The 13,301-nt window shown below is 41.1% G+C and overlaps 1 protein-coding gene across 2 annotated transcripts in view; it reads right to left on the bottom strand.

Annotated features, from left to right (window-relative positions):
• Positions 1-13,301, bottom strand: part of LRRC31 (leucine rich repeat containing 31) — a 31,918-nt gene that overhangs the window by 3,340 nt on the left and 15,277 nt on the right. For both annotated transcript variants that reach the window (XM_023213524.2, XM_023213525.2), the window contains 3 exons: positions 12,941-13,108; positions 10,068-10,235; positions 6,387-6,554 (listed from right to left, as the gene is read on the bottom strand). In XM_023213524.2, coding sequence (XP_023069292.2) covers positions 6,387-6,554; positions 10,068-10,235; positions 12,941-13,108 — 504 coding nt within the window. The remainder of the gene's footprint in view (positions 1-6,386; positions 6,555-10,067; positions 10,236-12,940; positions 13,109-13,301) is intronic.

The raw sequence follows: 13,301 nt of genomic DNA, 5'->3' as shown, positions 1-13,301 counted from the left end.
TTATTACATTTTTAAAAATCTAGGTAGTGGAAACGTAGGCCATAGATATACTCTTTATAGTTTACTATGTGAAAAAATAAATGCCATTAATTATTTTTAAAATGTGCATAAGCTAGTGATTAACAAATTTTTAATGTTTCTATTAGAAAAAATATAAAAGTGGCAATTGCTAAAACCACATATAGTAATACGTGTTTTTTGTTGCCGTTATTGTTTTTGTTTTTTGAGATAGAGTCTGCTCTTTGCCCAGGCTGGAATGCAATGGTGCAATCTCAGCTCACTGCAACCTCCAACTCCAGGTTCAAGCGATCCTCCTGCCTCAGCCTTCCAAGTAGCTGGGATTACAGGCACCCACCACTATGCCCAGCTAATTTTTTTACTTTTATTAGAGACAGGGTTTCGCCATGTTGGCCAGGCTGGTCTCAAACTCCTGACCTCAGGTGATCCACCCACCTCGTCCTCCGAAAGTGCTGGGATTACAGGTGTAAGCCACCACGCCTGACCTGTAATACTTGTTATTGACTAAAAATTCAAAGAAGGAAAATATACCCTGATGAAATGTAAAAGTATAAATTTGACCTAAGAAAAAACTGACAGTAAAGATTAAAAAAATATATACGATGGCTGAAGACATGGCAAATAAAATTTGATGCAGACAAAAATTAAAAAGACCTAATTGAGGCCTGGTGTGGTGGCTCACGCCTATAATCCCAGCACTTTGGGAGGCCAAAATGGGCGGATCACGAGGTCAGGAGATCAAGACCATCCCGGCTAACACAGTGAAACCCTGTCTCTACTAAAAATACACACACACACAAAAATTAGCCAGGCATAATGGTGGGCACCTGTAGTCCCAGCTACTGGGGAGGCTAAGGCAAGAGAATGGCTTGAACCCTGGAGGCGGAGCTTGCAGTGAGCCAAGACTGCGCCACTGCACTCCAGCCTGGGTGACAGAGCGAGACTCTGTCTCAAAAAAAAAAAAAAAAAAATTGAAGAAGCAATTTTTAATTATAAACATTAAATAAAATAACTTAAATATATTTAATGGTGTCTAATTTAGAAAAACAAATAAATAAAAATCAAAAGCTTATTTTTTAGAAGACTCACATCAATAAACCCTTGTGATAGTCAGAATTCTAAATAGCCACCTTAAGGTTTCCATTGTGTCCCCAGGACTGAATGTGATAGATTTTGCTCCCAAGATTAGCTTAGGCTATATGGCACACCCAACTTTAAGAAAGGGAGATTATCCATATGGAGTTAACCTAATCACAGGAGCCCTTTGAAAGCAGAGAGAATTTCCTCCTACTGGTGGCAGAAGAGGAAGGAAGTTACAGAAGTCAGAGAGATTTAAAGTGTGAGAGGCACGGACAATCCATTCTAGGCTTGCAAATGAGGGGCCATGTATCAAGGAATGTGGCTGGCCTCCAGTAGCTGAAAGCAGCCCCCAGCTGAGAGTTAGCAAGAAAAGAGGACCCTCAGTCCTACAGCTGCAAGGTCCTAGACTCTTGACAACAAAAATGAGCTTGAAAGTGGATTTATTCCTAGAGCCTTCAGATGAGAACTCAGCCTGGCTGACACCTTGATTTCAGTGTTGTAATACCCTACACAGAGAACCAACACAAGTTGTGCCGGACTTCTTACCTACAGAACTGTGAGCCGGGTAAGGGATGAGAAATTACTTCCCGCATTATTCATTCCGGTGATGGTTACATCAGCACCTCAGACTTCACCACTACAATATACCCATGGAACAAAACTGCACTGGTGCCCCTTACATTTATATAAGCTTTTAAAAAGAACTGTGAACAAATACATGGATATTGTTTTAATCCACAAATTAACATGTTACACAGCAACAGAAAACTAATACCTTTGGTCACACTAGCCAAGAACAAAGAGATAGAAACACAACTTATCAATATCGGGAATGAGACAGGAGGTATCACTATGGGCAGTAAAAGGATAATAAGGAAACAACTTTAATTCCATAAATTCAACAACCTAGATGAAATGGGCCAATTCCTTAAAAGACACTATCAAAACTTAAAGAAGAAATAGACAACTGGAATAGTCCTAGCTCTATTTTTTTTCTATCTCTATTTTTAAAATTGAATTGGTAATTTAAAATATCCCACAAAGAAAATTCCAAGTTTAGATGGCTTCAGTGGTGAATTCTGTGAAACAGTTGAGGAAGAAATAATACCAATTTTACCCAATCTTTCTGGAAAATAAAAGAGGAAGGAACACTTCCCAACTCATTGTATGAGGCTATCTATACCCTCATAACAAAGCCAAAGACATTATAAGAAAACCAGTGGGCTGTTATCCCTTGTGAACACAGGCACAAATATCCTCAAAAAAAATTAGCAAATAACATCCAATGCTATATAAACAAGATAATACCTAATGATCATGACCAGGCTGATTTAACATTTAAAAATCAGTTAATATTATTAATTATTATTATTAGTTATTATTAATATTATTATTCATGATATTAATGAACTATAAAGTTTTTTAAATGCTCATCTCAATAGATGCAGAAAAATAATCTGACAAAATTCATTATAAGAACTCTTAGCAAATTAGGATTCTTTAGCCTGATAAAGGGTAGCTACAAAAAAACCTATAGCTAGCGTCATACTTAAGAGTGAAAAATGGAACGCTTTCCCCCTCAGCTTAGGGGACTAAGACTGGAAGCAAGGCAAGAATGTCTGCTCTCATCTCGTTCAACATCTATTGGAAATCCTAGCCAGCTAAATAACCAAGAAAAAGAAATAAAAGATATGCAGTGGAGGTAAAGACATAAAACTGTCTGTAGACTGGGTGCGGTGGTTTCATGTCTGTAATCCCAGCACTTTGGGAGGCCGAGGCGGGCAGATCATGAGGTCAGGAGATCGAGACCATTCTGGCCAACATGGTGAAACCCCGTCTCTACTAAAAATACAAAAACTAGCTGGGGGTGGTGGCGAGTGTCTGTAGTCCCAGTTACTCAGGAAGCTGAGGCAGGAGAATCACTTGAACTCAAGAGTCGGAAGTTGTGGTGAGCTGAGATGGCGCCACTGTACCCCAGCCTGGCGACAGAATGAGACTCCATCTCAAAAAAAAAAAAAAACAACCTGTCTGTAATCATAGATGATATGATTGTCTATATAGAAAATACTACAGAATCTACCAAAAATATCCTACAGCTAACAAATGAGTTTAGCAAGGTTGCAGTAAAATGTCAATATACAAAAATCAATTGTATATCCACATACTAGCAATAACATTGGGAATCTAAAATTAAACAGTATCTTTTGTAAGAGCACAAAAATTAAATACTCAGATAGAAATTTAACAAAATATAAAAACTATAAAACACCAGTGAAAGAAATCAAAGAATACTTAAATACAGAGATAGACTGTGTTCATGGATTGGAATACTCAATATTGTTAAGATGTCATTTCTCCCTGAATTGATCTATAAATTCAATGTAATCCCAATCGAATTTCCAGATGGATTTTTAAAATAGCTATTGACAATCTGATGCTAGCTGTATATGGAAATGCCAAGTAACTAGAATAACCAAAACAATTTTGAAAAAGAACAAAGAAATACTACTTCATTTCAAGACTTACTATAAAGTTTCAGCAATCAAAACAGCATGATATTGGTAAAATAACAGAGATCAATGGAACAGAATTGAGAGACCAGAAGTAGGCCATCACAAATATGGCCAATTGATTTTTGACAAAAATACAAAGGCAAATCAATGGAGAATGGATAGTCTTTTCAACTAATTGCACTCCAATAATTGGACAGTGACATGCAGACACATTAATCTCTACCCATACCTTGTATAAAAATTAACTCAAAATAGATAATGGGTCAAAATATAAAAGGCAAATACAAAGCTTCAAGAAAAAATATGGAAAAAATTTTTGAGAAATTAGATTTGCAAAACACTCTAAGACGCAATACAAAAAATTCATCAAATTAAAAAATTGATAGATCTTTATTAAAACTGAAAGCTTTACTCTGCAAACAAACACTATTAAGAGAATGAAAAAGCCAGTGGGACAGACCCAGAGAAAGTAATAGCAAATTATATTTCTGATAAAGGACTTACTTGTATTCAGAAAAATCTAAAAAGCTCTCCAAACTCATCAACAAGAAAACAAACAATCCAATTTTTAAAATTAGGCAAGAGATTTAGAGCAGATATTTCATCAAAGGAGCTAAGAAATGAAAATACACACATAAAAAGATGTTTGACATCACTGGTCATTAGGGAAATGCAAATTAAAATCACAATGTTTTGTTCCATCTTCTAATTACAATCATTTTTGCTATAACACTTGTTTTGAAAACACAAGTTTATTTCAATGAGACTGAAATGTCAGGAAACAATTTGAGCATAATGCAAATTTCTTGTTTGCATTATGCACGATTTGTCCACAGGAAACACTAGGTGAACATATAAGACTGTCCCCAGCTGAATTGAGCTGCATATAGAAATAAACAGCCTGGACATGGTGGCTCACGCCTGTAATCCCAGCACTTTGGGAGGCCGAGGCAGGTGGATCACCTGAAGTCAGGAGTTCGAGACCAGCCTGGCTAACATGGTGAAACCCCGTGTCTACCAAAAACACAAAAATTAGCCAGTCGTGGTGGTAGGCGCCTGTAATCCCAGCTAGTCGGGAGCCTGAGGCAGGAGAATGTCTTGAATCTGGCAGGTGGAGGTTGCAGTGAGCCAAGATCATGCCATTGGACTCCAGCCTGGGTGACAGAGTGAAACTCAGAGAGAGAGAGAGAGAGAGAGAGAGAGAGAGAAAGAAAGGGAGAAAGAAAGAAAAGAAAGAGAGAGAGAAAGGGAGGGAGGGAGGAAGGAAGGAAGGAAGGAAGGGAGGGAGGAAAGAAAGAAAGAAAAAGAAAATGTAGACATGCACACACCTCATGAGGACAACAACCCTCATCTATCCACACACCCTCTTTCCACCAACTGAAGTGTGGACAGGCCACTTCCACAGACAAACTTCAGGTCTTTCTCAGGGGAAAGTCTAATATTTGCTCATTTCTTAACTATTTAATATGTAAAACTGTATTGCTATTTTTCATAGCTTCTGTTTTTTAAAATATGCCACTGATGAAGTATTTGAGTGCAGTGCTTCCAACCATAAGTCCTGTGTTTATTACTGAATAATTCTTGCATAACACATGATTTTTAGGCCCATGTGCCACGTCATAGCAAAACTGACTAGTATATACACTAAAAACACACATACAACTACTTGGAGTGACTGTTCTGACCCTTCATTTGGAGGCGTGCTCATTGCTTTGGAATTCTGGCAGTTGATGGCTGAATAGTGAGTGATTGGAGTGTGAGGACAAGGCTAGACGGGAGACAGAGAGAGTACTCTCTGGTTATTGTTTTATAATGGGAAAGTGGAAACATAGAATGAGTTGTTGTTGTTGTTTTTTGAGAAGGAGTTTCACTCCTGTTGCCCAGGCTGGAGTGCAATGGTGCAATCTTGGCTCACCGCAACCTCTGCCTCCCAGGTTCAAGCGATCCTCCTGCCTCAGCCCCCCGAGTAGCTGGGATTACAGGCATGCACCACCATGCCCTGCTAATTTTGTATTTTTAGTAGAGATGGGGTTTCTCCATGTTGGTCAGGCTGGTCTTGAACTCCCGACCTCAAGTGATCCGCCAGCCTCGGCCTCCCAAAGTCTTGGGATTACAGGCGTGAGCCACTGCGCCTGGCCACATAGAATGATTTTAGGGAATATTTGGGAAGCCTCAATCCCACAGTGCAAAAGTTATTCCTTATTCAATTATCTTTCCATCTTTCTAGACTGATGTGGAAAAAGGGTCAGATTGTTACTACAGTATGCCTTTAACCCCTCTCATCTTTTTCTAATAGAGAGAAGGAGTCTCTAATCAAAGCCATCAGCAGTCTAATATCTATGAGAAGTGATACCTGCATTTCAGTTACAGTGATAATCAGCTTCTTGTTTAAGTAAAAGCATTTAAATTAAAGAGTCAATTTAAAGGAAAAGTTAAGTAATAGTGCTGGAACCATGGGGATGGGTGAGATGTAGATGTCTGAAGTGGGAAAACTCACAGACCAGGGAGGCGTGGAACAGTTGTTTGCCTTCCGGGAACCGCCCCACCTGTCTAAATCCATATCCTTTTAGGAAACACCCCCCGCTGTCATGTGGTTTTAGAATTGCCTTTGTTCATTTTAATTAGAACTCTCCGGAGATATTGGGGAGAAGGCAATCTGCACAGAGGGCTTCACCCCAAGTCTAGTGCCTCCCCCACCTCCCCACCCGGTGCTTTGCAGGGGCGGCACCCTCTGCTCTGTATGCCAAGACCGCTTGGGAACAAGTAGATACACACCCAGGAGAACCACGTCCTCTGTCACCAGGGAACAGCTGCTCAGCCTCAGCACTCGAAGAGACATGGAAAGCTTTAGTGTTTCCAGAAGCAGCTTCAAGTTGCCACCAACACACTTGTTCCAAGAAAGGTTAAATACTTCCAGAGCAGAGAGGTGAACAGAGGTTTCAGCTAAAAGTGATAACGATAAGAACAGCAGTAATTTAGGTTTTCTTACAGATCATAAGCTTTGGATTTGAGGAAACTAGTCTAGGACAACACATTAATATAACTGGGGTTGAGAAAGTTGTAGAGGCCATTTTCTTCTGCCTTAAATTTATGGCCTCAATTTATGTTGTCTGTTTTGTTGTTGTTGTTGTTTGTTTTGTTTTGAGACGGAGTCTTGCTCTGTCACCAGGCTGCAGTGCAGTGGCACAATCTTGGCTCACTGCAACCTCCGCCTCCTGGGTTCAAGTGATTCCCCTGCCTCAGCCTCTCAAGCAGCTGGGACTACATGTGCGCGCCACCATACCCAGCTAATTATTTTTGTATTTTAACAGAGACGGGGTTTCGCCATGTTGGCCAGGATGGTCTGGATCTCCTGACTCGGGATCCACCAGCCTTGGCCTCCCGAAGTGCTGGGATTACAGGCGTGAGCCACCGCACCCAGCCTGTTGTCTGTTTTTATTTGGGGAAATATTGGAAACTTTAGCAAAGCAAAACTTGATAAATTGGAATTCACTGTCCAACTGGGGTTTCTTTCCTTCATTTCACATGTAGGAAGGAGAAAGAGGCAAAGTGCTTGGACGGCTAGTCAAGATTTCAGAATGTGTCCTGGTTGGTACATATTCCACTGCACAGTCACTGCTGAGATTGAGATAGGGTCAAGTCTCCCTAAGAGTCTGAAATACCAAAACCCATTTGTGTTTACTTCACTGCAATCAATGCAGGCAAGGAAGGCAACTAATGTGTTTTGGAAAGATTTTTAAAGAAAAGTAAAAGATTTTCTGCTTAATTCTCAGTTGCCCCCAAAGTTAAAATTAACCAGAATATCTTATTCCCAAGTTAATTGTACTTTAAACTATTCTGCCTTCCTTCTAGAGAATAATGTGTTCGAGGGGAAAATATACATTCTTTTATAATGTCTAGTAAGAAAATCCCTTACTCATGGTACAGAGATCTACATTAAGGAGAAATGGAACTTTTTCTTCTAAAAGCAATGTACAGAAATATATATTTGCTTCATTTGCTTAATTCAAATTGAATAGTAGATTTATGTCAGATGATATAATTTAGTGTAATACCTCGTTGATCATGATTCATTGATTGTGCAGCTAGAATTAGAAACAGCTGTGCCTTCTAATGGCCACAGTTCCTTTAGAAAACGTATTTTTCCAGACTGGGCAACATGGTAAAACTCCGTCTCTACCAAAAATACAAAAATTAGCCAGGTGTGGTGTCACGTTCCTGTAGACCCAGCTACTGGGGAGGCTGAGATGGCATGATCGCTTAAGCCCAGGAGATCAAGGCTACAGTGAGCCATGATAGTGCCACTGCACTCCAGCTTGGGCAGCAGAGCAAGACCCTCCCAAAGTACTGGGATTACAGGTGTGAGCCACTGCACCTGGCCCAAGTCCACAGTTCTTTACTAGGGGTCAGTCATCTAGGTACCCTCCACCCAGCATATACCAAAATTCCATGCTCACAAAAGAAAAGCTCATGTTCAGCATAAACCATGTTGTTTGTGCAAACAGGTTAGGCATAGTAAACCACCCTTATCAGTTAGGAAATGGTACGAACACCCCCAGATTCCAAGTTCTGGGATATCAGCTAAGGGTCGGTCTTTCTGGTTGACAGTAGGCCTTTCCAGGGATAGCAGCATCAAGTCTGCTATGTTAACTCTTTTTTGCCCCCATACACATGGCTGGAGTTGTTGGATTTGTGTGCTTCCTGGATAATGCTAAAAACAGAGTCCTTCTCTCTAACCTTCTCACCAGTGTTCTTTTTTTTTTAAATCAGTTGGCACTTCCTTAAAAATGAATTGTACTGTCAACCAGACAAGGGCTATTATTAATGAAATAAATGCATTAAATTCATAGAAACGAGTAGCTATGTATTATTATACATTAATAAAAATAAATGCATGTTATTTACCCCCAAATTTGAAGAACACTATATTTAGGGCATTCTTGCCCTCCTTTTCAGCCCGAGTATTTTGTTCAGCCTGAGTATTTTGCTCAGCCCGAGTATTTTGCTCAGCTCCCATAGACTTGGTCCTCACCATGCCCTCCTCCCAGCGCCCCCTCAGCATCATTCATCTCATCGTCCACATCTCTGGATGGGGAAAAGTCCCAGGATATGTAGCTTTCAGCCCTGCTGTTCTAGGGCCCATGGACCCATCAGAGACTCTACAGATAAGCTTGAAGGGGTGCCTGTGAGCTTCCTCAAACTGATTACAGTTATTCTGTGGGGAAGAGTATGGTACATTTTCTGTCTCCAAAACATCTGGAATTAGACTGCCTTAAATCAAATCCTGGCTCTGGCTCTTATGACCTGAGGTTACCTCATGTACTTAACATCTCTGTGCTTCAGTTTCCTTGTCTGCAAAATATAAAATAGAACAACGGCACAAGCCTTATACAGTTGTAAGAGTTAAATTGGTGAATGCATGTAAAGTTCTTGGAAAGGGGCCTGGCACATAGGATATGCTCTATAAATATCAGTTGTTAAGTTCTGCCCATTTGGTGACAAGTGCAATGTCAGCAAGTAAGGGGAGATATTGTGAAACAAAGACACTTGGTAGCACTTCTCCAAATCGATCACCCAGGGAACGAGTAGTTTGTGCACACGGTGCCAGGGTCCCCAACGCCACCTCCCTTTACTTGCTGACACTGCACTTGTCATCAAATGGAAACTTTGTCACCAACTTTCAGATTCAGTAGGTTCCTGATGTAGGCTGGGGCACATCCGTGACCTTAAGGCATACACAGATTCCTAAGGGAGCACATAAATCCTGTGGGGAGTGATTGCTTGCCAGTTAGCTAGGCTCACACTCTAGTAAATGGCTTACTTTCCTATCAGATCCACAGCAATCCCAACTCATACTGACACTTCCGCAAAATTACAAGTTACCATGGATGTGGTGGTCCCAGGTTGGTTGTACACACATTAAATTTTAAATGTTAAATCTGCACATACCATGGCCAGGCACGGTGGCTCACACCTATAACCCCAGCACTTTGGAAGGCCCAGGAGGGTGGATCACTTGAAGTCAGGAGTTTGAGACCAGGCTGGACAACATGGTGAAACCCTGTCTCTACTAAAAATACAAAAATTAGTCGGGTGTGGTGACGTGCACCTGTCTGTGATCCCAGCTACTCTCAAGGCTGAGGCAGGAGAATCGCTTAAACCTGGGAAGCAGAGGCTGCGGTGAGCCAAGATCATGCCACTGCACTCCAGCCTGGGTGACACTGTGTCTCAAAACACAAACAACAACAACAAAAAAAAAACCCTGCACATACTAGAATCATTTTTTTTTTTTTTTTGGACTTTCAGAAGGTAACTTTTAAGAAGGCATATGTCCTGAAAAGAAGACAAATTAGTACTTCACAAATTTGGCTGAACCTTGGAATGAAATGCAGAGAAAAAGAGGTCTCCCTCTCACATTATTGCATGGCTCCTGCAGGGATCTGGGAAATCTCTTACCGAGAGCTGTAAAAGTCTCACTCTCCAAAGCACAGTTGTTAACAACTAATGACTTCAATGCTGGTAAAAATCGGAGCCTGCTGAGTAAGTTTTCAGAAGAACTGCCCATCTTTTTGTTGGCTGATAAATCCAGTTCTTGAAGATTTGAAAGTAAAGGAATGACCTGGGCTGTTAAAAATACCAGCAGTGACATGTTTTAGGCACCATCTCACAGAGTCTTCCGGGTGTTTGGTTCCCACACTCTGTTTAATCTATCAGTCAATACAGCTCTCCCCAACCCGACCCTCCCTCCCTTACACACCGCAAACCAGCCATCTTCCCAGCATGCTGCTTGGGCTTTCTTGCTTCCAAGCTCCTTTCCAGGCTAGAAGAGCAAAGGCTGTGGAGACAGAGAACTAGATCTTGGATCTGCTACTAAAGAACTGTGTGATTTTGGACAAGTTAATTAACCTCTCTGAACTTTAGCATTCTCAACTCTAGAACTCTTAGTCTTCTCTATTTCGGTGGTCATTGGGAAGGTAAAGTGACTTGGTAAAGATAAAGTGCTTGGTATAATGCCTGGCACATACTAACTGCTCAATTAATGTTTGAAATTATAATTCTTTTCTCAGAATGTAAGTACCAGTAAGGCAATGAAAAGAGCAATCAGAACAGACACCTGTTGGTAACCACACTGGGTCCTGACGGGCCCGGCTAGGAATTACCCCCGTTCACTATCTTTTGGCTGCTTTTCCGGCCTTTGCCCCAACTCTTACCAAGGCAAAAAATGCAGTATGCTGGATCTCTACAAGGCTGGCTCACCTCCTCGAAGCCTTCCAGGGTCACCCACACCAAAGTAACCCCTTGGCCACTATCACATCACCATATTTTATTTTCACAGCACCCAGCATTATGTGATATTTTCTTGTTGATATATTTGTTTTCTGTCTTCCCTCACTGAAGGCAAGCTCTGTGTTACAGGAACTATCTCACTCCCAGAATGGGGATCAGTACCTGAAACATCAGAGGTATAAATGTTTGTGGGAGGAGGGAGAGAGGTCGGGGAAAGAAAGGGGAAAGGCAGGGAAGGCAGGCAGGCACGTGTAAAGTCAACAGGTGTAACTACTTCTCCCTCTTCCAACCCCCTCAGCACTTTGTATTTCGCCATACAGTTTGAATATGTGTTGGTTAACTCCTGCCCCTGCCACACCGAAGTTCCCTGATAACTGGGATTTTCTGCAGCCCCTGGCACAGTGTCCCACACCATTAGAGGATTCATCAGTAGTTACTGCTTAAAGGATCTACAATTCCATTTCTTTGGAGCGATTTACAATGATTGGACAAAAGAATGTTCAATTATTTAACAGCATAAAGTATAAAGCAGGATGTATTTTCATTTCCATCTTTTCAAAATTAAGCAGAAGGAGAACAATGCAATTCATTACACGTATCAAATAATTATTAGTTTTCCAGGGCCATTCACCCATGTCAGTGGCTGTGAACCTAGGTAAGGAAAGCCTAGTCCTCCATTATACCAGTGGGAACAGTTGAGGTCCTCCAGCCCTGAGTAACAAAATGAGATGTGGTATTCATGTTATTTAGTTGTACCAAGGGAATCTGGCGGGCTGATAACTCATGAAGGTCTCCCTAGGTATGACGCTCAGGCTATGATAAGTAAAGGGAACGGTAAGAACTCATAACGCTCCATGCAAAGCTCAAAAAGGGATTATTTTGTCATTTTTAAATCTTCATGAAAGCCTTGAACTCTTCTCATTTTCCCAAATATTGAGAGAAGAGTCTGAGAGATAATTTAGCAGGTTTAAAAAGATAGATGTGTTAGACCTAGAAACCTGTCTTACGGTCTTCCTCCCCAAATTGTACTATAACCAACCAAAAACTTATTTGTATTCTCATTGTGCACTCATTCTTCATTCACTCACATATTCAACATGCATTTACTTGGTGCCAATCATGTGCAGGTGTCTGTGCTTGAGCAGTGGGGAGATGCTAAATGAGATACCTCTAGCCTGGACTTGCCCATGACCTGGAAAGAGAGAGCATGGGCAAAGGGCCCAAGGCCAGAGCATGCCTGGCGTGTCTGAGAATCAGCAAGGGCTGTGGCCAGGGTGGAGTCAGTGAGGAGGAGGGGGAGTGAATGAAGTCAGAGTGATAGAGGACAGGGAGACCATTTGGGCTTTTGCAATAATCTAAGCATAAGATAATCATTGCTTGGACCAGGGTAGTGGAGGTCTAGATGGTGAGCCATGGTCAGATTCTGGTCAGATTCATGGTCAGATTCAGAAGGCTTACGGTGGCCACAGACGGGATAAAACCCTTAATCTCAAGGCTATGCTTGCTCTGTTTGTTATGGGAAATTGCATTTATATATTACATGTTGTAATTACAGACTATGTTTGCAGTAGGAAAATAAGTGTAGCTGCCTAAAGCGGTAACGTATAGCCATCACGCACCACCCCGCTGACTCTTTTTCTGTAACTTCATTTGTATCTGAGTGGCTTGACTTCACTTGTTATTCAGAAATCCTCAATACCTTTTGTGTTGGCATTTGGTTACAGGTATGTAACCTGTTTGTAATCAGCTTTGTGACACTAAGAGATTTATTTCTAAACAGCAACATAAATTCAAAATTTTCCCTAAGTGCCAAATCTATCATTTACAGGCATGTATAGGTGGAATTGAGATTCACTAACATTTACTGGGTGTTTAATACATGCCAAGTACTATGTTGAGACATTCACGGAACTTTTAGGAATTAATCTTTCCAATAACTTCATAAAAAGTAAATTTATAAGTGTACATATTAAAATTTCCAAGTTTCCAAAGATAGGCCAAGATTCCAAAAGTCTTTCCTTTGCTCTGTAATATGTACTTACTCAGTAACATCACGTCATCTGCTGTTAGTGAACACTGGTGAAGATCTAGGACTTGCAGATGCTTTAGCATGACCAACTGAGCCGACGAGTCTTCAAAACCTCCACCTAGATCCTTATTGCAGGAAAGATCTAATTTCCTCAGCTCAGCCAAATACCTAAAAGCAGCATCTACAAAGAAAGTCAGAATCCCATTCTGATAGGTGGACACAATGGTGTACCTATAGTCCCAACTGCTTGGGAGACCAAAGTGGGAGGATTGCTTGAACCCCGGAGTTCGAGTCCAGCCTGGGCAGAATAGTGAGATCCATCTCTTAAAAAAAGAAAAACTGGACCAGGCGTGGTGACTCCTATCTGTAATCCC

This window comes from Piliocolobus tephrosceles, chromosome 2, assembly GCF_002776525.5.
Source record: "Piliocolobus tephrosceles isolate RC106 chromosome 2, ASM277652v3, whole genome shotgun sequence".
NCBI lineage: Eukaryota > Metazoa > Chordata > Mammalia > Primates > Cercopithecidae > Piliocolobus > Piliocolobus tephrosceles.
The sequence above is the reverse complement of the archived record's forward strand: the minus strand, read 5'-3'. Positions and strand labels throughout refer to the sequence as shown.